The sequence below is a fragment of the Gasterosteus aculeatus genome, chromosome 20 (genome assembly GCF_964276395.1).
Source record: "Gasterosteus aculeatus chromosome 20, fGasAcu3.hap1.1, whole genome shotgun sequence".
Taxonomy (NCBI): domain Eukaryota; kingdom Metazoa; phylum Chordata; class Actinopteri; order Perciformes; family Gasterosteidae; genus Gasterosteus; species Gasterosteus aculeatus.
In genome coordinates this window covers 4,309,825-4,336,011 of record NC_135707.1, presented here as the reverse complement: position 1 = coordinate 4,336,011, position 26,187 = coordinate 4,309,825, and the positions used below count along the sequence as shown (strand labels likewise).

The 26,187-nt window shown below is 43.6% G+C and overlaps 3 protein-coding genes across 5 annotated transcripts; 2 read left to right on the top strand and 1 right to left on the bottom strand.

Moving 5' to 3' along the window:
• The first annotated feature begins 778 nt into the window (after positions 1-778).
• On the top strand, positions 779-2,072 carry LOC120810921 (uncharacterized). Its single transcript, XM_078094144.1, has 2 exons — positions 779-809; positions 944-2,072. The coding sequence occupies exons 1-2, from the start codon at positions 779-781 to the stop codon at positions 1,939-1,941; spliced, it is 1,029 nt and encodes a 342-aa protein (XP_077950270.1). The 3' UTR covers positions 1,942-2,072.
• Positions 2,073-19,356: 17,284 nt separating this feature from the next.
• On the bottom strand, positions 19,357-21,177 carry afp4 (antifreeze protein type IV). 2 transcript variants are annotated; one of them, XM_040165929.2, is made up of 4 exons: positions 20,716-21,177; positions 20,502-20,619; positions 20,266-20,416; positions 19,357-19,688 (listed from the first exon to the last, which is right to left on the bottom strand). In XM_040165929.2, the coding sequence occupies exons 2-4, from the start codon at positions 20,551-20,553 to the stop codon at positions 19,427-19,429; spliced, it is 465 nt and encodes a 154-aa protein (XP_040021863.1). In that variant the 5' UTR covers positions 20,554-20,619; positions 20,716-21,177; the 3' UTR covers positions 19,357-19,426. The 2 variants fall into 2 exon arrangements, with proteins under 2 accessions (XP_040021863.1, XP_077950700.1); XM_078094574.1 differs by having other exon boundaries at positions 20,502-20,555; positions 20,716-20,812.
• Positions 21,178-23,076: 1,899 nt separating this feature from the next.
• On the top strand, positions 23,077-26,006 carry rbm8a (RNA binding motif protein 8A). 2 transcript variants are annotated; one of them, XM_040165928.2, is made up of 6 exons: positions 23,077-23,372; positions 23,919-23,978; positions 24,092-24,169; positions 24,426-24,562; positions 25,274-25,410; positions 25,575-26,006. In XM_040165928.2, exons 1-6 carry the CDS (start codon positions 23,312-23,314, stop codon positions 25,621-25,623), a joined length of 522 nt encoding a protein of 173 aa, XP_040021862.1. In that variant the 5' UTR covers positions 23,077-23,311; the 3' UTR covers positions 25,624-26,006. The 2 variants fall into 2 exon arrangements, with proteins under 2 accessions (XP_040021862.1, XP_040021861.1); XM_040165927.2 differs by having other exon boundaries at positions 23,105-23,378.
• The last annotated feature ends 181 nt before the right edge of the window (positions 26,007-26,187 follow it).

Sequence of the window (26,187 nt, the reverse complement as noted above, 5' to 3'; positions counted from 1 at the left end):
ACTTATTGCTTCATTGATAACAAAAGCATCTCCTTTGATTTTTATGCACAGGATACATTTTTCTTTTCTATGATAAAATAAAAATATAAACATTATCAACTCTTGGGAACGCCTGTTGAATATATTTCATTGAATATAATATCACAGATAGACATACTTATTTAACTTAATTAATGGTTGGACTGCAGTTATTTGAAAGATGCACAACATAAACGTGCAGGGAACAAAGCCTGTGAGTTGTCTTTCAGAGTCGTACTTGTCTGACTTGGTCATGTCCACTTGTTTATTCAGGTTTTCTTTGTCTTATTGTCTTCACCAGAAGAAAAGAACAGACATTTAGAAGAGAAGACAACCATCAAGATGAGCTCATCAGAGGTAAACTTTGACTCCTGGATAGATCAGCAGGAATCTTGGATCCATGTTTTCTCCCGGATAGACTGGGAACATTTAGATGGTTAATATGTTTGTAACTGTGAATATAATATATATGTATCTCATTTTGCACCTTCTTTTCCTGGTAGACGCAGCAGAGGCTCATGGGTACTGTAGTAGATAGACGGAACATTTCACAGCTTTAAATGTAAACAGTTTAAAGTTTCAATGTGTCTTGTTCATTTCCAATTGTCGTGAGTACACGGCAATTGGAAATGGTCAGCTGACAGAAAGTAAACATTAACCAAAACTGTTGCCTAGCAACCCACTCCTGCTGAATGAGACAAAACAGACAGAGGATGAGCACAGGTATACAGGTATACATTTTATAGTGGAACCCCAAAACATGAGTATGAACCTGGACATGAGCACGCCAGGTGTCCTTTGATATTGTAAAATATTTGTTTTGGGGTACGATTACTGGGATCCACCAATTAATACCCTGTGACACTCTTTCCATCTGTCTTTGTCTGAAATAATTTTACTTCCCAACAGACATCCACAAATCCAGCCGGACCTCGTGGGGAGGGTGAGGAGAGTCTCACCGGGGGGCAAGTAGATCCACGTCAGTGTGCTGACACTGTGGAGAAACCACACTGCTGCGCCTCGACCTCCTCAGAGCATGACGGAGGAGGCCCCTCCACCTGTGAGGCCCATCCAGAAGAGAAGCCCTTCACCTGTGAGCAGTGTGGGAGGAGTTTCTATCGAAAAAGCAATTTGAAGACTCACCAGCGGATCCATACTGGTGAGAAGCCCTTCACCTGTGAGCAGTGTGGGAGGAGTTTCAATGAAAGAAGCAATTTGAAGACTCACCAGCGGATCCATACTGGTGAGAAGCCCTTCACCTGTGAGCAGTGTGGGAGGAGTTTCTATCAAAGAAGCCATTTGAAGACTCACCAGCGGATCCATACTGGTGAGAAGCTCTTCACCTGTGAGCAGTGTGGGAGGAGTTTCTATCAAAGAAGCAATTTGAAGACTCACCAGCGGATCCATACTGGTGAGAAGCCCTTCACCTGTGAGCAGTGTGGGAGGAGTTTCTATCAAAGAAGCCATTTGAAGACTCACCAGCGGATCCATACTGGTGAGAAGCCCTTCACCTGTGAGCAGTGTGGGAGGAGTTTCTATCAAAGAAGCCATTTGAAGACTCACCAGCGGATCCATACTGGTGAGAAGCCCTTCACCTGTGAGCAGTGTGGGAGGAGTTTCAATGAACGAAGCAATTTGAAGACTCACCAGCGGATCCATACTGGTGAGAAGCCCTTCACCTGTGAGCAGTGTGGGAGGAGTTTCTATCAAAGAAGCCATTTGAAGACTCACCAGCGGATCCATACTGGTGAGAAGCCCTTCACCTGTGAGCAGTGTGGGAGGAGTTTCTATCGAAAAGCCAATTTGAAGACTCACCAGCGGATCCATACTGGTGAGAAGCCCTTCACCTGTGAGCAGTGTGGGAGGAGTTTCTATCACCGTCGGCCTTTCAGGGAGCATCAACACGTTCACGCTGGAGAATAAAGTGAGGCTTGTGAGTCTCTCTTTGGTGGGAAGCTTCGACCTGGACTGTCTGTATCTCTAGTTGTTCTAAAAAGTCACGTGATATCAACAAGTTGACATTAAAAGATCATTGACGTTTATTCTGCATCCAACTTCAGTGGTCATTTATTGTAATAATGCTCCATTGATGTACAATCAGCAGCTAATACACAACCCACAAAACACTCTCATATGAGTAAAAGTCCTGAATAAAAAAAAAAATAAAAATAAAAAACCTGAATTAAAACTACAACAAAACATTCATGTTGTTTTGATGCTAGTGTTCTCTGTGGACTGGAGATTTCTCCAGAACAGCAGCTGGAGGCTTAGCTGAAGGAGGTTCCTGTGAACCTTCTAGATTTTATTTGATTGCATCATAATGAGGAGCCAGAAGAAGAACTGTATGTAGAAAGAGACTCCTTTGTGATGGTGTCTTTTACTGATAGAGGTCACATAGAGGGTCAGCATGAAAGTGAGACTGATTCAGAACCACTTTAAAGACCCACACTATACCTTTAAGGTAAAATAACTATTCAAAAAGCCTCCTGACAAAGCTGTTTGTCTTTTTAGAAACACAATTTTATGAATTCATAAATCATCATTGTCGTAGACTAAGCTAGCCAGAAAACTCCACGATTGACCAGAGATGCACCAACACAACTTGTGCCCAAGAGAGAAGCTGTGTCTGTTTGGAGGGTTTTCGGTTTTGGAAAATCCGACGTAAGTTAACTTTAGATCAGAAAACGATTAGCCGGTGGTCTTTGTCGTATACCGGGATACCACCAGAATCTTTTAAAATATCGTGATATGAATTTTTGGCCATACCGCACAGCCCTACCAGGACAGATGAGCTAGTCTTTTCTTCAGAGCCGCAATTATTTTTCCGCCACTGAAGTGTTTTCCAATCCAATGTTTTTGTATCACCCTGTTCATTTCAGTTGGTAGTGCTATTTACTGGTGATGCAGCGTGGCCTTTTAGTTTTTGTCCCTCATAGTGTGAACATTTTGATAAGTAGCAGCCACACTTTGCCCTGACCGGTTCACACTACAGGGATTTTGTGCATCCATGTGCTTTGGAACCACTATGTCTTCCTATCATTAGAAATGTTCCACAAATGCGGGAAAGTAATGGTAAATGCAACAGACAAACCACTCAGGATCCATTTAGCTCCCGAAGAGACCCTCAACAAGCATGTGTACAAACTTTTTTCCAAGTCCGAGGCTATTTCTTTACTTTTATTTACTTTCCTGATTTCTCAGCGGCAACATGAACACAACGTTGAATCAAACCATCTAGAGACTCTAAAAAGAACACAGACCTTTAAGCTTCCATCCTGCCACAATGCAGCTAAAATAGTGCAAACAGCTGTCTGTAAACCTCAAATCAAAACAAGGGGAAGCCAAAGGAGTAAAAAAAACCACCATTAACTCATTTATTTAAAATGCATTTAATTATTTTCTTTTAACTAACTGATCTCCATCTGACATCCGCAGAGAGATGTCCCAGTATAAACCTGAGGAAAACCATAATGGAAGACCAGTCATGTTAAGGTCACACGGCGGCACATGTCCTCTGTCTCATATCAGATGAGGAGACGTTGGGTACAAGCTAATGGAACAAGATACAGAGACTCTGTGTAAGCCAGCGCATTCGCTGTCTTTATCTACAGATCTGGACATCACAAGCCCAAACCTCTCGTCAGACAGAATCCTCCCCTCCCCGATCGATACACCACCGAGCAAAACACCGGTGTTGAGTAGAGCCGTCTCAAATTCTTCATCACCTCTCCTCTGTTTCTCTTTTTTTTTTTTTACATCACCCAACCTTTATCTGTAGCTGGATCACAACACGCAGCCAGTAACGCACAGACCAGTGTGTGTGTGTGTGTGTGTGTGTGTGTGTGTGCGCATACACTGACGAGTGCTTTAATATGTTCCATGCTACTGTATGAAAGTTACAGTCCAATTACAGTCCAGCGTGCTTGGGCATGTGTGCAGATCACAGGGGTAAACCCAGAATCAATGGGTTGAAGGGGTTTTGTGTGTGCATGTGTGTGTGTAACCAGATCTGCCCGTCTCAGCCCCTCATTAGCAGCCGTGCTGTGGACACCAGAGGCCTTTGAGGGCCTCATGCAGATGAGCGGTAACTCGAGGAGCTGTGTTGGGCGCTGGTGAGTGAGACAGCAGCAGTTAGCTCATAAGCTAACGAACGAGAGCGTCTCCTCCCCGTCTTCTTCCACCACTCTGTCTCCGTCAAACCTCTTATTTGGTGCCTGGTCCTCGTCTCTTTAGGTGTCTTCACCTTGCTTTTTTTCCATTATCTCCTCTCCGCCGGTTCGCTAAGAATCACATTTCTTTGTTGTCGCTATTTGTCGTCCAGTCAAACTTGGTTTTCTTGCACTGCAACACTATTCATAATAAGTTCCATCCACCTGTCTTTTTCATATTTGGATAGATTGTCATCTTATTACAGTCCAGCTTGCTTGGGTATTTGTGCAGAACACAAGGGTAAACCCAAAATCAATGGGTTGAAGGGGTTTTGTGTGTGCATGTGTGTGTGTGTGCCTGTGTAGATCATTTTGCCAATGCAAATGTTTATTGATAGGCCGAGGAGGAACAGTTGGTGTTGAAAATGTGAGAATGCAACGGACTTGGCCGATAAATAATGGGGACCATTGTGCCAGTGACTTAAACGTCCAATGGAAAGACAAAGAAAGGCAGCATGTCACGGTGTGGTTTCATTTCCTGTCTTATTTTGTAGTTTTCTGCTTCTTGTTTCCCTGGCTATCTTCACTTCCTGCCTTGTCCTGTCATCGTCTGTGATTGTCTGATTGTTTCCACCTGTGTCCAATCACCTGCACCCCCCTAGTGTATTTAAGCTGTGTGTGACTCCTGTCACTTGTCGCGTCATTGTCTATGGTCCTGGATGTCGATGTCTATGGTCCTGGATGTCATTGTCTATGGTCCTGGATGTTCCTAGTTCCTGTGTGTGTTTTTGCCCGTTGGCCTTTGCTTTGTTTCCTTTTTGACTATTAAAGTCGTTTTTGCTTTTGAACTCGCATCCCTGACACAGCAGTCCTAAACTGACCTGGATTGTGCCTTAATTGAACGTATGCAACAAAATATATTTTCCTCATGTTTTCTACATTGTTTTCGTTCATGTAGAGGTTAGACCGACTCAAATTGATATCAAAATTCAAATTAGCCTCTGGTCTAGACTCTACAAAAAACTCTAAAAAATGAGGCAATTGCTATGATCATAATTAATGTGTTTGGTTCATCTCAGATCCTGCAGGCAGAACACGATGAGGAGCCTGACAGTGCTGATCCACAGCCTGGGTCACTGCAGAGGGGCCATGAAGGTCTTGCTGCAGGTCTTCTTCTGGACGGGAAGAAGCAATGAAGCTACCTACATGCAATGTCTTTCAACTGGCTTCATTTTTTCCAATTGACATACTTGATGCACATCTCATGTGTTTATTCTTAAACAAGTGTGCACTTTTAGATAATCACAAATAAAACACAGTAAATAGATAGTTGTGTGTTTATTTTGCTCACTCACGTTATAATAAGGTGAAGTATAAAATTATTCTGGAACATTTTGTTTGTTTTACTAAAGAATAAGCACAAGTTAAACACATCATAACACAGAACCATGCTCTTGCCAACAACTATGTAACACATACTGTACATTACACTCTTATCAAATCCTGCACCACACTTAATGGCAGTTTGCAGGAGTGTTTAAAATATTCATAATCTTTAATGTGGGCTGCTTGGAATGTGATGGTGTCTGTGCAGGCACTGACACTTGGGTAACATGCACTGTGGTTAGGCATGGTGTTCAATGATACCATTTCACAGTAATTCTGAATGCTCGCCCATCTTCCAAAAGCAGATGTCTGTGAGCTTCACCGGTGATCCGCTGAATTAGTGAGGCTACAGTCAAAGCCTCTTCTGCATTGTCACCATCAGGTTGTGCATCTTGAAGAGAAATACAGTGTAGACCAAAATAAATCTCTCCAGACACTTATATGCTATAGAATTAGGGTGGAAATCTAAAATTTCAATCACAAGCTATTATTTTAGATGAATGTTGGACATACCTTCATGTTCTAAGAGGAAATACTTGATTACATGATAGTTGCATAATCGCATCAAGGTATCAAGGTGAAAACCAGACTAATGACACATTTAACTGGCTCATTGACATGAGTGCATGTCAAACTTTCAGTTTCACCTGACTCTATACCTGCTTTTGTCCCTGAGGTTCTTCAGCTGTGGCCCTTGAAATGAGGGACATCGGTCGAACCACCAATGAGCAGTAACCACAAACTCAGTTTATATGTTTTACATGTACTACAAACTGGATTTTTGTTTGCAATTTGCTCTCAAAACTGTTTTTTTGTTTGCATAATAAAGACACAAATCTACTTTCATACAGCAGGGTCGATAGTAGTTTGAACTAGTTTGAAGATCAAATGACGGCATAACCACATTTACTGAATAGACAAAGAGTCTATAGCTGCTGTATGAGTTATGAATTACTATATAATAAAGGCCCACAGAAGGAAGAGGTCGGGCTGGTTTCAATGGGCCAGCACAATGTTTGCATCGTCAATATTGGCTTGTTGTAACTATGGCAACCATTGTCCCACAAACTTAACCAAAGGACATCATCTTAAATGTCGCCATGGGTTCAGAAAACCCTGACGTGTGTCGTTCATGAGAGTAGTTATTAACGATAAACTCTGTAGTTTTAATTTTTTTATTCAATTTTTAATCTAATCACTAAGAAACCATCTCCATAACAGGTCAAGAGCTGTGGACAGAAGATACAAAAACATAGATGGATAGTAAAAGCGTATGTAATGAGTATTTAATGTGCTTTCTCAATTAAAAAAAACAAAAACATCCTGCAATGTAAGCTGATGTTTTGAGCTGCAAAAATATGCCAATCACTTAAACAGAATTCCTGTACGATGATGACAGCTAAATTAAGGCTTCTGATAAGAAATGCACTTTTTACATCAGTAATTTAAAATTAAATTAAATTGCGTCTGCTTAATATTCAAGTTAAGCCTTTCCTTTCCATTTAAGCAAGTGAATTGGTGATCAGTCACACACAAACACACACTCTTAGAAAACCCTCCCAGATTGACATTTTGTGACTCGTACGTGTTCTACATCCAGCTGCACTCGTGATGAAGAGGTTTGTGCATCGCGCTTTCTGGAGCTCGAGGAACAGTCGATATTCCAGTGAAACGCACAGCGGGAACATGATAATCGTGTACCGCTCTCTCATTCTGTTTCACCGCGAGTTACAGTATTACTGGGGAAAAAAGTAAAATTACAACATGGCACTGAGACCAGTGTTACGAGTGAGGGAGAAAAACAACAGCCCTCACAGGGTGTACCAGCACTCTCCAGTTACTGTGTATAGATTTAACGAGAAAAAAGCCAGACAATTGCTGACATTTGATGATGAGTAGTGTACTGTAATAATGTGTTTTTCTAAGAAACTATCTGCACCAGTACTTTGACTCACGGGTTACTGGGAATTGGGTGTCAACTGAAACTCCAAAACCAAGTAGCATTGAAACTTTTTGTTTCAAAACATATTTTGACCTAATATTTTTTTTTTTTTTCCATGACAAATTTCGACCTAACATATTTTGACATTTTTTTTAAAACAAATGTTTCCTTTTTTAAAACGTTTTTCGAAGTAATAGTTTTTTATTTTTTTTTCCATAACATTTTTGTACTAGGGCGGCACGGTGGCGTGGTGGTTAGCACTGTTGCCTCACAGCAAGAAGGACCTGGGTTCGATTCTGCCTAGTGGCCTTTCTGTGTGGAGTCTGCATGTTCTCCCCGTGTCTGCGTGGGTTCTCTCCGGGTTCTCTGGCTTCCTCCCACAGTCCAAAGACATGCTCTGGGGATCAGGTTAATTGGTGACTTTAAATTGCCCGTAGAATGAATGTGAGTGTGAATGGTTGTGTGTCTCTGTGTCGCCCTGCGATTGGCTGGCGACTAATCCAGGATGTACCCTGTCTATCGCCCGAAGTTGGCTGGGATGGACTCCAGCCCCCCCGCGACCCTGTGTGCAGGATAAGCGGTTTGACGATGGATGGATGGATGGATTTTTGTACTACACATATTTTAACTTCTATCTATCTTTTGACCTAGTACTTTTTGGCTTTTCTTTTTAAATATTTTGTACCTTTTTTGTAGGAAGAAATTGGACTTTTTTTCAAAACCTTTTTTCTACATTTCTAATGGTACCTTGTTACCATCTACCTGCCTGCTGGATCTACTGCTTTATGTAGACTTTTAGTTCATATCCCTGAATTGCTTCTACTGGTCACTTACACACCATAATAGACTTCCTGTATACCAGGAAACATTAACCACTGTAAGTATGCGCATATCTGCACGTGTGCATCATTTAGTATGCGTCTGTATGTAGCATTCGTTCTCGGATGTCGGCAGAGCCTCATCTCCTCTGGAAATGTGTGATGACGAAAATGATAAAGAGCACGAAGCAGTTAGAGCCATAATTGCCTTTTATTCAATCAATGAATTTATGCGACCTGCAATTCCGTGGCATTTGTGTCGTTTTGCCCCTGCAGAAAAGATGGGCCAGTAATATTGTGCACGGCAACGGAAAGTTCTTCTTTTTGCATGTAAAAAAACTTTTACAGACTGGGAAATCTCCTCCTTAGAAATTAGAAGTGACGACAATATGGCGAATACTGCCAATTTCATGCACCGTGCAGGAATCGATTTTCTCCAATCTAACATCAATTCATGGTGACACAAGAGGAAAAGTTGGGGGGACAAGCAAAATCAACTAAATACGGTGGCCTGTGATAAGTGAGTGCAGTAAGATCATGATCTCATTGTCATAGTCGTACCAAACTGACAGAAATGTTAAGTATCATCAACATAGTACAACTTGTGGGAACTGTATTTCAAACCACAGCTTTTAAGCACCCTTATCGGCGCAGTAATTAGCAATGTCCTGACTAGCGTAATTGGAGCGATGCAGACCCTGAACAGCACGAATGACTGGATGATGATTTAATTAGTGAGCGTACTGACCAAGAACATGACCAATAACCCTTGGGCAACGTTGCGATTCATCAACCAGACGTCTCCCTTTGGCTGCTCCTCGTTCAGGCGGAGCCTTGTCCCATCAAGGTCGCTCCTAGAAGGGGGCTATAAAGCAGCCGTTCTGGCAGGATTGATGGGGATAGGTCACCAGGGTGGCAGAGGTGGCCCACCAGATGCCTGTTATTACAGTAAATTGATGGTGGATGGTTTCTGCGTCAAAGGACCAGGAACACGCATGGGGTCGTAAAAATATCAAATCCCACGATGTCAGATTGTGTCATGTGGCTCAAGCTCACTTCCAACCCAGACAGAAGCCAATCACCACAAAATCCTGCTCTCAACAGCGTTCTTTAGCTCATCGTGTGTGTTCTGTGTCATGTATAGTTATAGCTATCCAACCATTATCTTCCACTTATCCTGGGCTGGTTGCCGGGGCAGAACGTTAAGCACAGGATTCCAAAGGTCCCTGTCCCCGATAACAATGAACAGCTCCTCCCGGGGAACCCTGAGGTGTACGTAAAACCAGTCTTGCATGTTCTGGATCTGGCTCGGTCCTCCTTATTGGTTGGACGTCCCCGGAGAACTTGAAAAGGTCCGGGACACATTCTGTATGAAGGTCCATACTCCCTCAACTGGCTCTTTTTGGCACGAGGGAGCAACAGCTCAACTCTGACCGCTTGATTGTGGGTATAATACAGATAAATATATGGAGTAACTTGGCCATCAATGGAAAATGTACAGATTCAACCGGTTACAATGTCAGATGTTCCACAGAAAATGTATATAAGGTCAATTTAAATACATTTTAAACTCTAACACAGTTGCCAAAGTGTCCACTTATATATTATGATGTTGTATGTAAATGTTAAATGAATAATTTAAAGGCAGCAATTGCCTTATATTGTATGGCATTGGGTGAAATTGTAACCCCGGGGAAGAGACTTACTTCTGTAAACACAATGTCTTGATTATTGATCGTGAAGAGAAAACAACTTACTAGATCGGGTTTGCATAAAAATGTTTATTCTGGCAACCCGCAGTAATTACTATGTGATAAACGAGAGTCTGAATGGCCTCCAACTCTACCATCCCGATGGATTTTTCAGAAAAATCATTGAGCCTTATCTCTCCTGGTGTCCCGTTTTCATGTTTACCCGCTGAGTATTGACCTCTGCCGCCATCAGTCCAAACTGCGGCCGTGACCTGAGTGACCGGGTCAGAACAGAACAGGGCGAGTCCCGGAGGCTCGGCCCGAGGGAATCGATGCCAAGATCAGGCCATCATTGATCAGAGGACGAAGACAGCATCACCACTCAGCTACACACGGCAGCTGCGTGAAGCCTAGAATAAGGAGTCATCCACGTCCAACACTTGTGTCTTCGTGATGCTTAAACAGGCCGCAAGTAACACTTGTAGTGCCCTAATTGATGATGTGTGCAGGGAGGTTTGTAAAGTTCTTTTCAATCAATACGACTCAGTGGCCGTGAAAAAAACCCTCCTTTCTCACCTCCAAACAAAACCTCCTCACCATCACCTACATCGCCTGAAATGTCGTCCAAAGAGCACGCTGTCTTTAAAAGCAAATCTATTCCCGCGCCACAAAAGAGTTGTGTAGTGTAAACCGCACAAAGCGGACAGCTGGCAAGAGGATACGGTGCCGCGGGGGTTGAGCTGATGGATGATCAAGTGAATCTTCCCGCTGTTTATTTGCAACTACCGTGGTATCCACAATGGCGACGTGTTCTACGGGTCTAAATTAGTCTTTTTCCATGTAGTCCGTTTTATTTCGATGTTCACCTTTTGTTGAGGCGTCTTCCCTTCAGGTGTTTTCCTGTCCTTCTCCCTGATGTCTCCTGTTCTAAACCAGCCCAACCATCAATCCCTCATCATCAACCATCCTCTCCCTGAGTATTTAGGCTTTGTGTGTTTCTCTTGTTTCAATGGTGGTCTTTGTTCCATTTTCTTCTGTCTTCTGGCCTGTTCGTGGAAGCCCAACTGTGAATCCACTCGCTGCCTCCTCCTCAGCTTTTTCTTTATCTGGTCCAAACCAGCGTTCCTGAGATTGTGACACTGACAGAAGACAAACAAATCAAGCTAAAATAAATAACTTCCTGTTGTTATCCAAAAAGCCTGAGAATGAAAGAAAACTAAGAGATTCCTGGGACGAGAGAAAGGACACTGCACGTTGTAATGTTCAACATTTTTCTAAAAAACTAAACTGTCCCTCTGACCCATCACATTTGACCCCCCAGATGATGATGATAACGCATCATCATCATCATCTACATCAAAATGAGGAACCTTCCAATCAATCTCTCCTTGACGTACAAAAAACACCAACTGCTGAGAGCAAAAGATGAAAGTGAGCAATATATATAGAATGGTGTGAGCAACACATCTCGCACCATATTCTTACACGTGCGACACGTGGATGGGTGTTTTTCTAAAAGCTGACATGATGTTTGAGAGCTTGATAAATGTGGTTGTAAGACTAGTATTTCATTTTACCGGAGCGCGAGCTTCACTGACGGGCGGCCAGGAGCTGTGGAGAACCAAAGAGCGGGAGCGAGAGTATAAAGACGGCGCCGTGGGAGAGCAGGAAGCATGAGGGGATTGTGATGAAGAGTATTAGGAATAAAAGAGACGTGCTAGGAAGGCTGAAGAGGAAAATGAGGACAGTGGCGTGTTTGTGCGAGTGAAAGAGGAAAATCGGGAGAGAAAAGAAGAAGAGAAGAAGAAGCTGCAGGAGGGAGGGGGGGTCGGGGGGAGGAGGGAGGGAGGGAGGGAGGGAGGATGATTTGTGGCTCTCTCGCCAGCGTACTAGCGTTACAGGAATGGCCCTCCAGGGCAGCATGAAAAGCCTCTTGATTGTTAGGAGTGGTAACTGGAGCCCCCAGCTCCTTGGCCCGATAGATTTATTTACATTTCAGCGCCTGGACTCCTAAAAAAAAAAAAAAAAAAAGAAATGATACCAGGCAGCCGGGGCATCAATATTTTGCAGTTGCGATGATCCCCCGTTTCGCCCCCCCCCGCCCCCAGGTCTTCTGTTTCATGACGATGACTTAATGCTGCTGGTGATGCAGCTGGTCAGCCATTGGCTGGTTCACTGTCCGTTACGTCCGTCGGCTGCAGAGAGCGGTCTGATCATGGCTTAGAGTACCGGGTATTTGCGTAATCTGTAATTAACTTGGACTAACACTTAATCAATTGCTGTTTCACGAACATGAGTCCGATTGACCACGCAGCTGCGAGTTCTCCTCAAACGGCGAGGCTGTCCCTCCGTTCCTCTTGAAGACATTGGTGCAGGACCCCCGGTGTGAACATGTTAGTATGAATGTTCAATCTAAAATGACAAATGGCCCTGGTGGTTTTAAGACCGGCCCGTTTGTGGTAGCTTAAATCATCCGGTGAAAGCCGGTCTTTCTCTCAGCCTGGAGGCTGCATCTCCGTTTCCTGTCGACTTTAGTTTTTGAATTGTCGGACTTTGTGGGCGGTTAATTCTACGTGACTAAAAAGGGTCCTGGTTGACTTTGTGTCGATGTCCTCGAGACCATTTCGTTCTTAAACCGGCAAAAGAGACGACTGTCCACACGCAGTCCAACGTCTTAATCCTCAGGGCTCGTGTGGACAGAGGCAATCCATCCAATGGTTGACATATAAAAGCCTCATTTTGTGGACTGAGTCAACTCATAATGGTGAATATCGAGGAGATATGGTGACTTAGCTTGTATGGAAAGGAAATGAGCTGGTGCAGAGGAGCACATGAAAAGTGGACGATTCAGAAAATAATGGCTAATAATTTCCCCCTGAGGAGCAGAACGGAAGGTAAAAGGCACGGAACCCAGCCTGAAAAGAGACTTCCTGCCGAATTACGGAACCGAACAACTACCTACTTACCTATTGTACGTCGACAAGAGCAACTACTAAAGCCAACATAATGACTCTGATAGTTATGAGTTCATTTCTAATGGCTCACAGCAATCACAATCAATTTTGGGGTAAACAAATAATCAGAGTGGTTTGAAAGTAGAAGCCAAAGTAATGGCAGACCTTCCGGAATGATGTATTTGGTGTAACCGTACGGCGCATGCGTGTTCAGGAATAGAACATTTTGGTTCATCCGTTTGATGCTCCGCCACCACATTTCAGTGCTTTTTGCTCCACCACATGTAGAGCTTTATGCTATGAGCATTTTACACACACACGGAATGTTAGTTATAAATCAAACTGCCCAACAGAATAAATAATAATAATGAAATAATAATAATATGATGAAATATTTGTAATTTTTAGATTTGATTTTTTTTTATTCCATGAATGATGAACGAGAATTCATCTGCTGTTCTGGATGTTCAATCAGGAGACTGTGTCGATGTCCTCATGTGTTCAGTGTGTTTCTTGATGTTTATGTTGCATTGTTTACACGGTAAAAACGTTCAGTGATGTAATAAAGTGTCGGGACCACTGCGCCCTCTCCCTTCCCACCTCACTCCTCCTGAGGGTTTTGCTGGGAGGGCGCGTCTCATCCAGTGCCGTCACCAGTGAGCGGAGGTGTGGAAGTAGTTTATAAAAAGACCCAACAGCCGGTCATCACCTGAGTTAATCCTTACACGCAAAGCCCTTTTGTGTTCATTAGGGAATTATTTCATCGTGTTGTGATATATATAAATATAAATATTATTCTCTACAAACTTTAACGCTCCAGCGGCTCGCGTTTTGTGTTGGGAGCCCTGAAGCAGAACAACCAGAAAGAGGCAGCGGCGCTGGACAGCCAGCAGACCTCCGCGGGCAGACGGCCCTCAGTCTTAAGTGGAGGAGCAGCAGTCTCTCCCCCCCATTTAGGATAGTGGGCTATTTAGCCTGACAGCCATTAAATATGAATTAAAAACCACACAGGCCTCTTTGCCTTCCAAAATGTCATTACATATCTTTATGGCGGCCGATTGTTGAATAAGCAGTTTGCATGGCTCCCCCGGGGGGGGCGCGGCCCGGGAATGGAGAGTGGAGCGGAGTGCATGGAGGGAGGACGGGAGGGAGGACAGAGGCGCGGGGGGGGGGGGGGGGGGGGGGGGGGTCAGATGAGTGCTGGAGTGGAGAGATGGCAGGATGGGATAGGAGGGCAGATGGGTGAAGGAGCGAGGAGGGACGAGAGGAAGAGTGGAGGGAAGGAAGAACGGAAAGCAGAGGGGGGGAGGAGGGGGAGGAGGAGGGAGAGAGAGCAGTGGAGGAGTAGCGAACAGGCCGCTCCGCTCTAACGGATGAGGCCTAATAGCAGCTAAAATGGAATCTACATTACAGGTCCTAACTGAGTGCAGTACTTCAGGGGGCCGGGGCCCCGAAAGGAGCAAATAATAGCAGTGGCCTGAAGAGGTGCTTCAGTTTCTCTCTGGCAGATGAGGGAGATGTGTGGGGGGTGAGGGGAGGGAGGGGAGGGAGGAGGGGGGGTTGAAGGGGAAGGGGGGAGTATTTCAGAGAGATGCGGCCACGCTAGTATTTTTAGGGGTTGTTAAAAAATCTCAAAGGGTCAGCGTGCGTCCGGCGACTCACTTTATCGCTTATTGTGTGGCTTCAATTATCCGAGCTGCGCGTCCAAGTTGTGTGACGTGTTGTTAAAGAAATTAAGATGCCACCCGGGGCCTCGTTCCCAAATGCACCTTTTGTAATGTTTTTGATAACCCCCCCCCCCCCCCGCTAACAATAGGCATTTAGTGAGGTTATTTTCACCAAAGGGCTCACGTTTATGCTACAGAATAATGCTTCAGGTTGTCGGGAGGGGGAAATAAACATGTTAAATTATTATTTTCAGTCAAGCAGCGCCTGGCAAAGTGCTCTCGTCTGATTGGGCGGCTACAAAAGTACACAGCGGCAGTTGTCATCTCCACAGGAAGCAGTGTATTTGTTATTTACCTGGAATTAGGCTTCATTTTACCGCTGGATTGTTTTCTTCAGAAATGTGTTGCTGGATAAAAGTATACACATCCACCTGCCAAACGAGGGACCTTTTGCTTAATATTTCTCCTATCAACCAAAATGACAAATAAAAAAGGCGTTTGGCGGATTCACAGAGTCCAAAACTGCCCGTCCAAACCTTGAGGGTGGTGTTCCGCTCTTTTCCGTCCCTGCGCTTCGACCGTTTACAGGTGGTTTCAGCGGCCGGTGGGTTGGACGGACGGACTAGTGGCGGGCTGGATGTTCAGGAACGGATTGATGCACGGCCACCGAGAAGCGACAGATGGATCCGCAGACGAGCTGCCAGACGTCAGCATCTTCTGTTGACCATGTGATTGGTCAATACATTGCTCCTTCTGAAACATTATCTACCACTATCGGGTTGTCCCGAGCACTGTGTGGAGGAACAAAACAAAAAAAGGGCCACACAACGTAATTATCCAATGCACTAATGAAGCAACAGCTTATGGCCCACAGCTTCTCACATGGCCTGTCTTTTTAGTTTTTTTTTTTTTTTTTTGCTGGCGTCTTGCTAAAGAAATAAAAAAATAAAATGATTCACTCCTATTCAGCCGAATCCCTCCTTATGTTCCAAACAGCAACAGCAATATTTCCAATTCAGTCGAGCTTCTACACACACAGCGGTGCACAGCTTCACTTACACTCTCCTTTTCCCTCCATCGCACTATTTTGTGTGTGTCCGTGTGTGTGTGCGTGTGTTTGTGTGTGATTTCACTCCTGTCAGTCCACTTAAGGGCCTTTGGTTTCAGAGGAGGCCATTGTATTTCCTCCGTCACCTAGCAACCATCACCAAGGCCGGCACTCCATTGTTGACGAGGTTGAGCACCTGAATTGCCTGCTGCCTGTTTCTACTTTTCAAAATTGTACTGTAATTTCACAAAGTGGTGTTTCAGCATTAGAGACGGAGAGAGACGGCCGCGCTCCAAATTGGAGGGCTATGAAAATTTGGGGCGAAGCTTCATTTGGTGGTTTCCCATCAGGAGCTCCGTGCATTTGCAAAAGAAACACTGAACAGCGGAGCGGTGGAGACGTTTCGGAGCATAATGTGCATTCAGCAAAGTGAAAAGTGAGCGATTCATACAGCGTAGCGCATTCCCTCTATGCTGTGTGTGTAGGAGTGTGTGTGTACGCAAGTGAAATGAACAGGAACTGAAACAGAAATAAAAAGATTTTTTGTGAGTCGGCTTCATAGTTTGTTGAAATGCACTTTAAAGAAAAAACTAATAGGGATAAAACAAAAAAAAAGACAGGCAGCCAAAGAGAGAAGAGAGAAAAAGAGAGAAAGGAGAGAGGTGGAGATGAAGAGAGAGAGAGAGAGAGAGAGAAAATGATAAAACGGGAAAAATATGAAGAGAGCGACATGTAGTGGGCGGGACCTGAGGATTGAAGAGGTTTGTGGGCTAGATCTTTCCCAGTGACGTCACTTTTACACAGTTTCCTTGAATAGCACCTGTGTGCACGGGGGCTGTCTGTCCATCAGTTCTGAGTAAAAACATAACCCGTGGCAGCAAAAACACATCTATCAGTGTTCTGCACTGGCCGACGCAGACAGACTGTCTTTAGCCGCTGCCTGTTAGAGATTGGTCCCTTCTAGCGTCTTTTCTTTCAGCAGATATTATCATTTTTTTCCTTTAGTTTTTTCTTTTCTTTATTAAGACTCTGCTTTCTTTCTGTGCAGTTAAAATAGCTTTTTTTCTTGCGCGCCTCCAATCAACGCCCTCGTGGATGACCCCATGTGCCCGATTCAGAAATGGTAAGTGGCAACAATTTTACCTTCAGATTAATCTTGTTTCTTTCATGCTGAGTTATATATTGTATTGTTTTGTCTGAGGATTTCTGCATCGCCCTTTTGTCAAGATGACTGCAGAGATTTTGCTCTGCGGATCCAAAGACGTCGATTTCTTCTTTCAGATATAATTGCTGAATGTCTGTCAGTGTCACCTTTTTCTCTGATTGATTTTCAGTTGTACACCCGGTGCATTGCGACGCCGCGTCCCTGCATTTTAGCCTCAGACTACACGTCGAAATGTCTCAATCGTCTCAAAGTATTTATGACACACACATTTGTATTTAAAAACTCAACACAAACCAGCGGTTATCCAACAACACGCACACCTTAGACCGGCACACACACCGCCCTGGCTGTGTTGTAGTAATGTGCGCACACAAACATGCAGATCAGGTTCCAATATGTCTTTGCGGTACACAAACACACACAGCTGCCTGTAGTGTGTGGAGAGATGAAAACACAGTAAATACTTGTCATCTTCTGCACTCATGGTGAGGATTTATAATCAGTAGGAATCAGTTTTACAATGCAAAGAAATTCTTCAAAAATCTGCACGTAAATGCAGAGTTGTGAATGTGGCGTTTTGTTCAGCGAGCCACACGACAGATTGAAGAATATATGTATTTTTATTCCTTTATTCTTTTACAAGAATGTGTATGAAGCCAGTGGACGGACTGACGGCAGCGACTTCATCTACGCTGAGTATGCTGTGTGTAATTAATGAAACACGTGGTCATTTGGGTATTTAACATGTTGGTATATCTACATATGCACTTCTACATGCATTCACTATTTGAATGCGTCCATCATCTGTGTCCCACTGAAGCATTAACAAAATGGCAAAGTGCCAGTGAGGAACCGACTGTGTGTCCAAAACACTATTAATATTACAGTATTGATCCCCATTGACCGTGGACTTCACCTGGAAGCCGTGGGCGCGTTGGACAATGTGGGATTGAATATCTTTAGGATAAAGACAACCACTTGGCTGAATGAGTGTAGCAGAGCTTTAGAATTCTGAAGTGGAAAGCCTATTAACGCGCTCGCAGCGTCCTTTCTCTTCACCGTCCCACTACTCGTCGCTGACTGACAGCTGAGTCAAACTGACATCGAACTGATTAACACTGACGCTCATAAAAACACAGCACAGGGACCTGAACCACAGCCAGCGAGCAGGAGTTTCCCCTCCGTCTCGGATCCCGCTGATGACCCTGAGCTCCGAGCCTCGTCCTTCCTCCAGAACGCCCCGAACCCTCCGCCGGTTCACACAGAGCTGTTGGTTCCCCTCTTCAAGGTAGAGGAACTACATGTTTTGTGCGTGGTTTGGACGGTGCAGCACACTGCAAATATATGTATATGTTTATGTAGGAGTTATTGTTTATGGATACAATGCTCAGGCAAAGGGGGGGGGGCATTCAACAGGATATTAAGATGCAAGATTCTGAATATTCTTGTCTTTGAACGTGCAAAATGATGTAGCATAATGAGGCAGTTCCCATACAGACGAGTGCAGGGATCGAAGCAGTGCAGCATCTGCAAGTGTTCCATCTTTCCAATGTGGCTTTGAGCACTTTTAACAGACGCTCCCGTGACAGTTTGCCCGACGACTCGTCTAATCTCGGCGAGCACAAGGAGAAGGCCGCTCGGCACTGCCAGTTCCTCCGCGGCGGAAAGGCCTCGGCCTTCGACCGAGGCGTTGGCGGGTGCGAAGCGAAGTCGGGCTTGAAGGAGAGCTGCGGAGGTTTTTGTCCGCCGCTCCTCCAGCCCTCCCTCCGCCCCACGGGCTCGTGCTTCCGCTCGAGGAGACCACCTTGAGTAAGACACGTAGCCTGGCAACGGAGCTGGAGAGAATGTGTAGGGAGAGCTTTACAATAGAGAGAAGGAGTACCATGCGTTTCTTTGAGAAGGTTCATGCGTATCCTTCCGTCCTCCAGGTAATTATCAAATTAGTCCATTCGAGGTCGACTTTTCACAAGTTCAGATTTAAAATAATGAATTTTAGAACGATTTTGCGCCGGTATTTGGGAGGGAAAATACTGTCTGGATGAGGGAGTCCATGGCAGCATGGAAGACTAGTGATTTTGTTGTTTTGTTGTTAAACCGACAACAAGTCATTGTCTCCCGCGCTGCTTTGAGACAGAAGCTGGAACTCACGACATGTCTGCGAATTTTCTCTCAAATCGTGATGCCGAGCACCTTCAGATGTCATTCTGATATTAGGGTAATTATTGGCCTCGAGTCAATACATCCATCTATCTGAGTTGATCTCATCCATCCGATGTTATGACTCCAAACTGTTTGACAGCCTACTTCAGAATATTGAACCACAAATGATGGAAAACACAATTGACCCAAAGGTCAGAGGTAACTTTGATAGCGACCTCCACTTCAATAAGTAACTCTCATCAGATTGCGCTATAATATCAGATTGTGCCCCTTTGGCTTTTCACAAATGAATTTCTCTACTCAGATAGAAAATCAAATATTTACTTGCACAAGTCGAAGCAAATAATACGTGAAAAGGATCATTTTCAAACCGCTTTAATGGCGACATGTATGTAAAATGGCTTAAAGACAGAGAAGAGAGCGACACATTCACTGGGGGGCGGGCAGGGCCTTGGTCCGGTCCATCAGCTGCTGGAAGATCTTCATCATAGTGTCGGCCAGAGGCTTCACCTGCGCCTGGAAGTTGTCGGCCAGAGGCTTCACCTGAGTCTGGAAGTTTTCCATCACGGGCCTGATCTGCTCCTCCATGTCGCTGACGAAGGGCTTGACCTGCTCCTGCAGCTTGGCGGCCTCGGCCTGGACCTTGTCCACCAGAGGCTGAATCTGGGACCTGCTGTCCTCCATGTAAGTCCTGTGAGGGGAGGGTGGGGGTTGGGGGGCATTATTCTGTTAATCAACGCTGCCTTGTTTCCTGACGTTTTCATTTGAATAAAGAAAAATGAACGAAAAATGTCTGGAAATTTGTCAGGAGTCGTGACTGTTCTGGTTTTAGGTGGCGATATTTTGAGTTCATGTAAAAAGAAACACATTTATTATCCAAAGAGGTGATGAGCCTTTAGCCTCATGTTTTACATATATTTTACCATCATAATAGAGTATTTTATTAGCACAATATAGCCAGGCGGTGTCAGGCGTTCTCAATTAATAAAACTAAATGTTAAAATAAAAACAGATTTACCTTAATATAAAAAATATAAAATATAAAACGTTTGTAACTTCTGTTTGACATTTGGCCATATTATTTTAAGAGCAATTAAACTATACATTTAATACTGTAATTTACATCCTAAGTCTATGCTTGAAGCATTTCCATGTCCTACAACATGTCGCTCACATCCTCGTCACAGTCACCGCATCCCGGCAGAAGGTGGAGCGGCATCACTTTGAGAAACACCGACTGAGAATTTAACAGCCCAGCTGACACTTACTGGGCAGTGTTGGACATCTCCAGAGTCTTGATCTTCTCCACCACTTCCTGGGTTGCGTTGGAGAGGCCTGCCGACATGTCGTTGATGAGCTTGGTGATCTTGTCCAACTCGGACTGCGCGTCGCGCCTCACCAGTGATCCGGCCTGCGTGCCTGCGAACACACATTCACTCCTCTTTAGCCACTGAATTTAACTCAAAGGCCCTCTGACCTTTGGTGACTACGGCCTGCGTCTCACCATGGGCAACGGCCAGCACGAGGACCAGAGCGGCGATGTTGGAGAAGTTCATGGCTGCAGAGGAGCAAAAGCAAACCGGGGGTGAAAGGTTAAAGGGTTGTTGGGATAAGAAGGAAAGCTGCAGAAAAGACAATAACAAGGTAGTCAAACATAAGATCGATTCACACAGAGGGTCAGAATCACGAAGGGAACCAGCGACCAGCAGGAGACTTACCTTAAATCCTGGGGTTCTCTGAGCTAACTGTGCCTTCCGTCGGGGAGAACGAGGCTTTTATTGCCGCACGGGATGAGTTAATCACAACTAATCACGATGTCATCATGTCAAACAAAAAGAGGTGCAGATAAGTCCATTCTGTGAATTGGGTGAACCTTGATGCTTTATAGCTGCCACACGGAAACAACAAAGTCCAAACTGTGAGTGGAGGTTTCTTCCCTTTATTTCTAAGTACAATTATTTACTTCCATTTGTTTGATTCTTCCACTTTTACTTCATTAATAGATGCGATTCTCCACAACTGCACATATCAACACGGTCAGTTACCGATATATAAATGACATATCCAAATATATATCCTATTACTCACTATACTGTTGTGTGACTATGTGTGTGAGTTATTATCTTATCTTCTACCTTCTCAACAAATGAGTGTATTTTGAGCCCTGAGCTTATTTTTCTGTGCGCCCTGTTTGTGTATTTTATAATGATGGTACATCTATTAAACAGAGGGTCAGAGGAGGGGACAGAGGTACTCACACTTCATCCAATCAGCAACGCTGAACTGTATGTAAAGAATCTACAGATAACCGCATCACAAAGGACACGGAGAGATACCGCGGTGCCCGCGTGCGTCACCACACACTGATACGACAATTAATCAAATAATTGGTTGACATGTGTACTTCATTTGCAATTCTTTGAGTGTACAAAACAGGTTGTGTTCTGTTTTTGTCCTTTGTGTTATCACACCGTGTGCCTGCCATGTCACAGTGGAAACCAGGTCACCCATTTGTTTTTCTTCCCCTCGACAGAACATTACAGTCCCGGTTTGACAACGGGATTCGTGAGACTTTCTTGGTCTTCTCAGAATCAGACTTCACAGGAACATTGCGTTGATTGTGTTAAGTTTTTTTTTCCTCTGGTGTGCTTTGTTTGACATCTAATTTGCATTAATGCAACCATTCAGAATGAATATTTCTGACACCAAACGTGTTGCCTACGTTTGTTGTTGGATTATCAGCAACTAATGTGGCAAACTATAATTTCTAACAACTGTTATGCTTTCCCTTCATTCATATATTGATCCATGTTTTTCATTTAATAGTAGTTTTGGATTGCCATGGCAACAAAGCAAGCCAAGCAGCAAATTGCTGCTTTTCACCTAAAACCTCCAAGGCTTGCTTTGGCAAAGTTTACAGTTAAAGTAGCTTTAACATTGGCCACTGGACTGCATCTCTCAGATGTAGTAGAATCTGTTTAAAGTGAGGTGAAATATTTAACAAAAACAAGGGATCCACTGTTATCAACCATTCCATGGGTTTTTTCAAGAAAAATCAAGCCATTTTTGTTGCAGGGAGTATTACATATGTGTTATTTGCATACATTTACAAAATGCATATTCCTGAAGCAAAGTAAGTAAGTTGAATTCTATGAATTTGGTGTGACAGGCCAGGGGAGACTCCTGTCAATATTGTATTGTGACCACTTTACAGTCCAGAGACCTGTGATCTTCTGAGGATGTGTCGCTCTCCCAGATATACTGACAAAGATGGGCTTTCCTAGCAATTAATGAAAAATGCCATTCTTGCGCAAATCTCTGAATGTCAAAAGTCCTCCATGTATAATATCAAAAGATGGAATTTTCTTCTACGGCCTGGTATCTTAACGTGGTATTTCAGGGGCATTTTCAATCATGTTTGAGAATATTTCAAGCGGTCAAAAATGTTTTGATCTCGCATCAGCGGCTTAGTCCATAACAGAATCTTCTGACTGAAACAACATGCTTGTCTTCTACTGCGTACATCCAGCACACGCTCAGCACATGTTTTAAGATGGGGGCAATTTTTTTTGCAATCTCCATTGCATTATGATCCAACACACCACCAGATGGGGGTCAAATGACATGTCCCCCCCTGAGTGTCCACAACATGCATTAGTCTGTGTGGGTAAACAACAACTGGTGGAGGATGTACCCAGATAAATCATTTAAATAATAAGAGGCTGATAATACCACTGTAAAAATATTCTGTTGCACGTATACAGTGCGATGTTAGTAGATGATGACGTACCAGTAATCGGGAGAATATAATTAAATGAATTACATTTCAAATCAATGCAGAGACATGTCCAGACATACTGTTAGACATCATAATAATTTGATAATCTGATCATATTTCACTATTTTAGTTGGTTGAGGTCAAACTAGTATTTAACTATTTACTTAGGACTATATTAACTAATGATTATTTCTACCATTGTTTAAATGACGTCTGAATAATGCGGCATCCATTCGCGTTGCAGCATTTAACTACAATTTTTAGGAATATGTTCGTTGGTATGCGTGTATGTCCTTTCCATGTCTGAGGAGGCGGAAAACTCTTAATTTACATTAAAAAAAGTAAGTAGGTTAATGTCCATGTTTTTCACAATAGTTCACATTACCCAAGCCTGGCCAGTAGATGGCGGCAATGTAAAGAATGACTAGTTCGCCAAGTGCCGATAAACGTCGAAGAAGAAACCTCCCGACAACATCCTGTCTGCATACCTGCGTTGCATTGTTCCGCCGCGCTCTCACACCACACATACAGGCATCATGGCGGACGTGTTGGATCTTCATGAAGCGGGAGGCGAGGACTTTCCTATGGATGAGGATGGTGATGGTAATACTAATATATACACCAACAGGTGGCAAGTGGTCCACGGCGCCGGCGTCCAAACGACGTGTAGATCTCGAGTTCTACTTTAAAATAGCCGTGGATGTAAATGCTACCAACGCTAACTGCGTGCTAGCAGGCCTGATACATGCTAACAAGCTAACATTACGCTAACAACGCACCGGTTCACAGCTCTTCATGTAAGATAAGAAGTTGTTATAAACTCTTTAGGTCCCTTTTTAAAATAAATATTGTAATGTTTTTTTCCTGCGGTGCAGGCTTGTTTTACATACTTGCCATTGTTAAAACTCGGAGCCCACGTAGCGTGTTGTTAGCTGCCGTTAGCACGCTAGTTCAGTCTTTTCTATAACGTAAGCTAATGGCTTAAGTGGCGTCCAGATGCACCAATAACATAGTTCAATACCACTATGTGTTACCCTAGTAAAGGGTCATCCAGAGTTAAGTCTCATAAAATGAACAACGTGATATTGTTGTTAACACAGTTGGTGTGCAAAGATTTTAATTTATTCAACTGTTCATCCCCAGAGAGCATCCACAAGTTAAAGGAGAAAGCCAAGAAGAGGAAAGGACGAGGCTTCGGCTCAGGTGAGTTACCACCGTTTTGGATATGTTCATGTAATCTCTTACTGCAGTGTTTTTGATAAAGATTGTTTTGCTAGTCAGCAGTGTAAAGTATTTGTCTGTCTCGCTGCTTGCAGAGGAGGGAGCAAGATCCAGAATCAAGGAGGACTATGATACTGTGGAGCAGGACGGGGATGAGCCAGGCCCTCAGAGATGTAAGTATTGCAGTTTATATTCATATGTAAATGAAAAACGGGCAGTTTGAATATTTTTTTTATTCTCAAAGTGTGCAGCTTCAAATTTAATCCCAACTCATAGAATACTTTATATTGGTTAGACACACTTATTGGTACTTTTTGCATGCAATGAGAGTTTTAGTGGTCGCACCTCTACTTATCAGTAGTTTGTTAAAAGAGCTGTTTGCTGTATTGTTTGAGCCTGACGCCTTTGCTCGTCTTTGTCCCGTTGCAGCCGTGGAGGGCTGGATCCTTTTTGTGACAGGTGTACACGAGGAAGCCACTGAGGAAGACATCCATGACAAGTTTTCAGAGTTTGGGGAAATTAAGAACCTGCATCTCAACCTCGACCGCAGAACGGGCTACCTCAAGGTGAGAACGATATCCATCAAGCTCACGGTTCACATTGAGTCGATGCACACCGGTTACTGTTAATTGTATGTTTTTAATTGACACTGGCTAAAGGCCACTTCTGTGCAGTAACGGCCACGTATGTTATTTTTACCTGATTGATATAACTGGTTATTTGTAGTGCACTGAACTGATGGACGGATGTTGAACCGTGTGAGGTTTTTAAATGACTTTGTTTTAATAGAGGCCTTTTTGGGAATAAATATGATGGTAAATCTAAGCTGATTTAATAGAAAATCTTCAGAGCCATCAGTAGTGACTCTTCTCCTGTTCTGAGTACGCTATGTTCACACATTTACCTATTGTCTTTTGGTTGTTCAATGTACAACCACTCTTCAACTTTCGTCAAATCCACAAGGTGGCAGCATTGTTTTAAATGTCAAATCCCGACCAAAATATTTGCCTGTGAAACGTCAGTGAGTGCAGTGGATGCCCATCACAAGGTGTTTCACCATCTAAATGCTTAGGAGACTTACATTTATAAAAGTTACTACGCTATAATGCCATGTTTTTAAATTGCTTCCCCAGTTATCCTACGCTTGTCTCAGCAGCATAATATTAATCCGCCCCAAGAGTTATGCTGTATTGTACACTTGAATTGTGAAATGCTACCATATTCCACAGCAGTGATGCCATAAATAACTCACACGCTGTCCTCCCAACTGCTTCTAGGGATATGCTCTGGTGGAGTATGAGACCTACAAAGAAGCCCAGGCAGCCATGGAGGGGCTCAATGCTCAGGACATGATGGGTCAGCCTATCAGTGTTGACTGGGGATTTGTCAGAGGGCCCCCCAAGAACAAGAGAAGGTGAGAGTGGTGTTGGTCTGTCTTTTACAGTTATGAGTACATAACTATTAAAGCTCTCCAGATACAAGTGATGTGTGATCTAAATGATTTATATATTTAAAACATGTGTATAGTAGAACACACCACTTATAATTGTCCAATAACAGCGCTTTGTCTTTTCACAGGACTGGTGGTCGGAGACGCAGCAGGAGCCCGGACAGGAGGCGGCGTTGAGAACAGCAGTTGTCATTGGCTTGAGGGAGTGTCTATCATTATGTCACGCAACTCGTAATCTCATAAATCTCATTATTGAGTTGTATTCCATTTAGTTGTGCAATTTAAAATATTGTGATACAAAATTACTCTTGAAAGATAAATAACAAGAATCAATTGGCCTAACAGCAGCATTTTTTCCTTGTGTTGTAAATTGTTTATTCTGTTTAAAATGCAACAGAAGGATATCCATTCAGCTCGGCCAATGAAACTGATTTACTTTTAACTCAAACTTGTACGTTGTGCATGCTTGTGGTTCCCTAAAAATGTTTCGGTTTTCTCAATCTTACTTGTATTTTTGTTTTTATTTTATACTTGGGGAAAATTAAACTTTTTAAAAGGTACTGGTGTGCACTGTTGTTTTATTTAGCCCTGCTGATGACGTAGTTTGACTCATACGCAAAGACCTCAGGCAGGCGATGGTGCCGCCCCAGCTATTCTATCAACTCCAAAGCACCTGTCACTCCGGGCGCCGAGTGGCACACTCATAGGCTACTTGGGACAAAACCTCTTGCCCTTTATTTC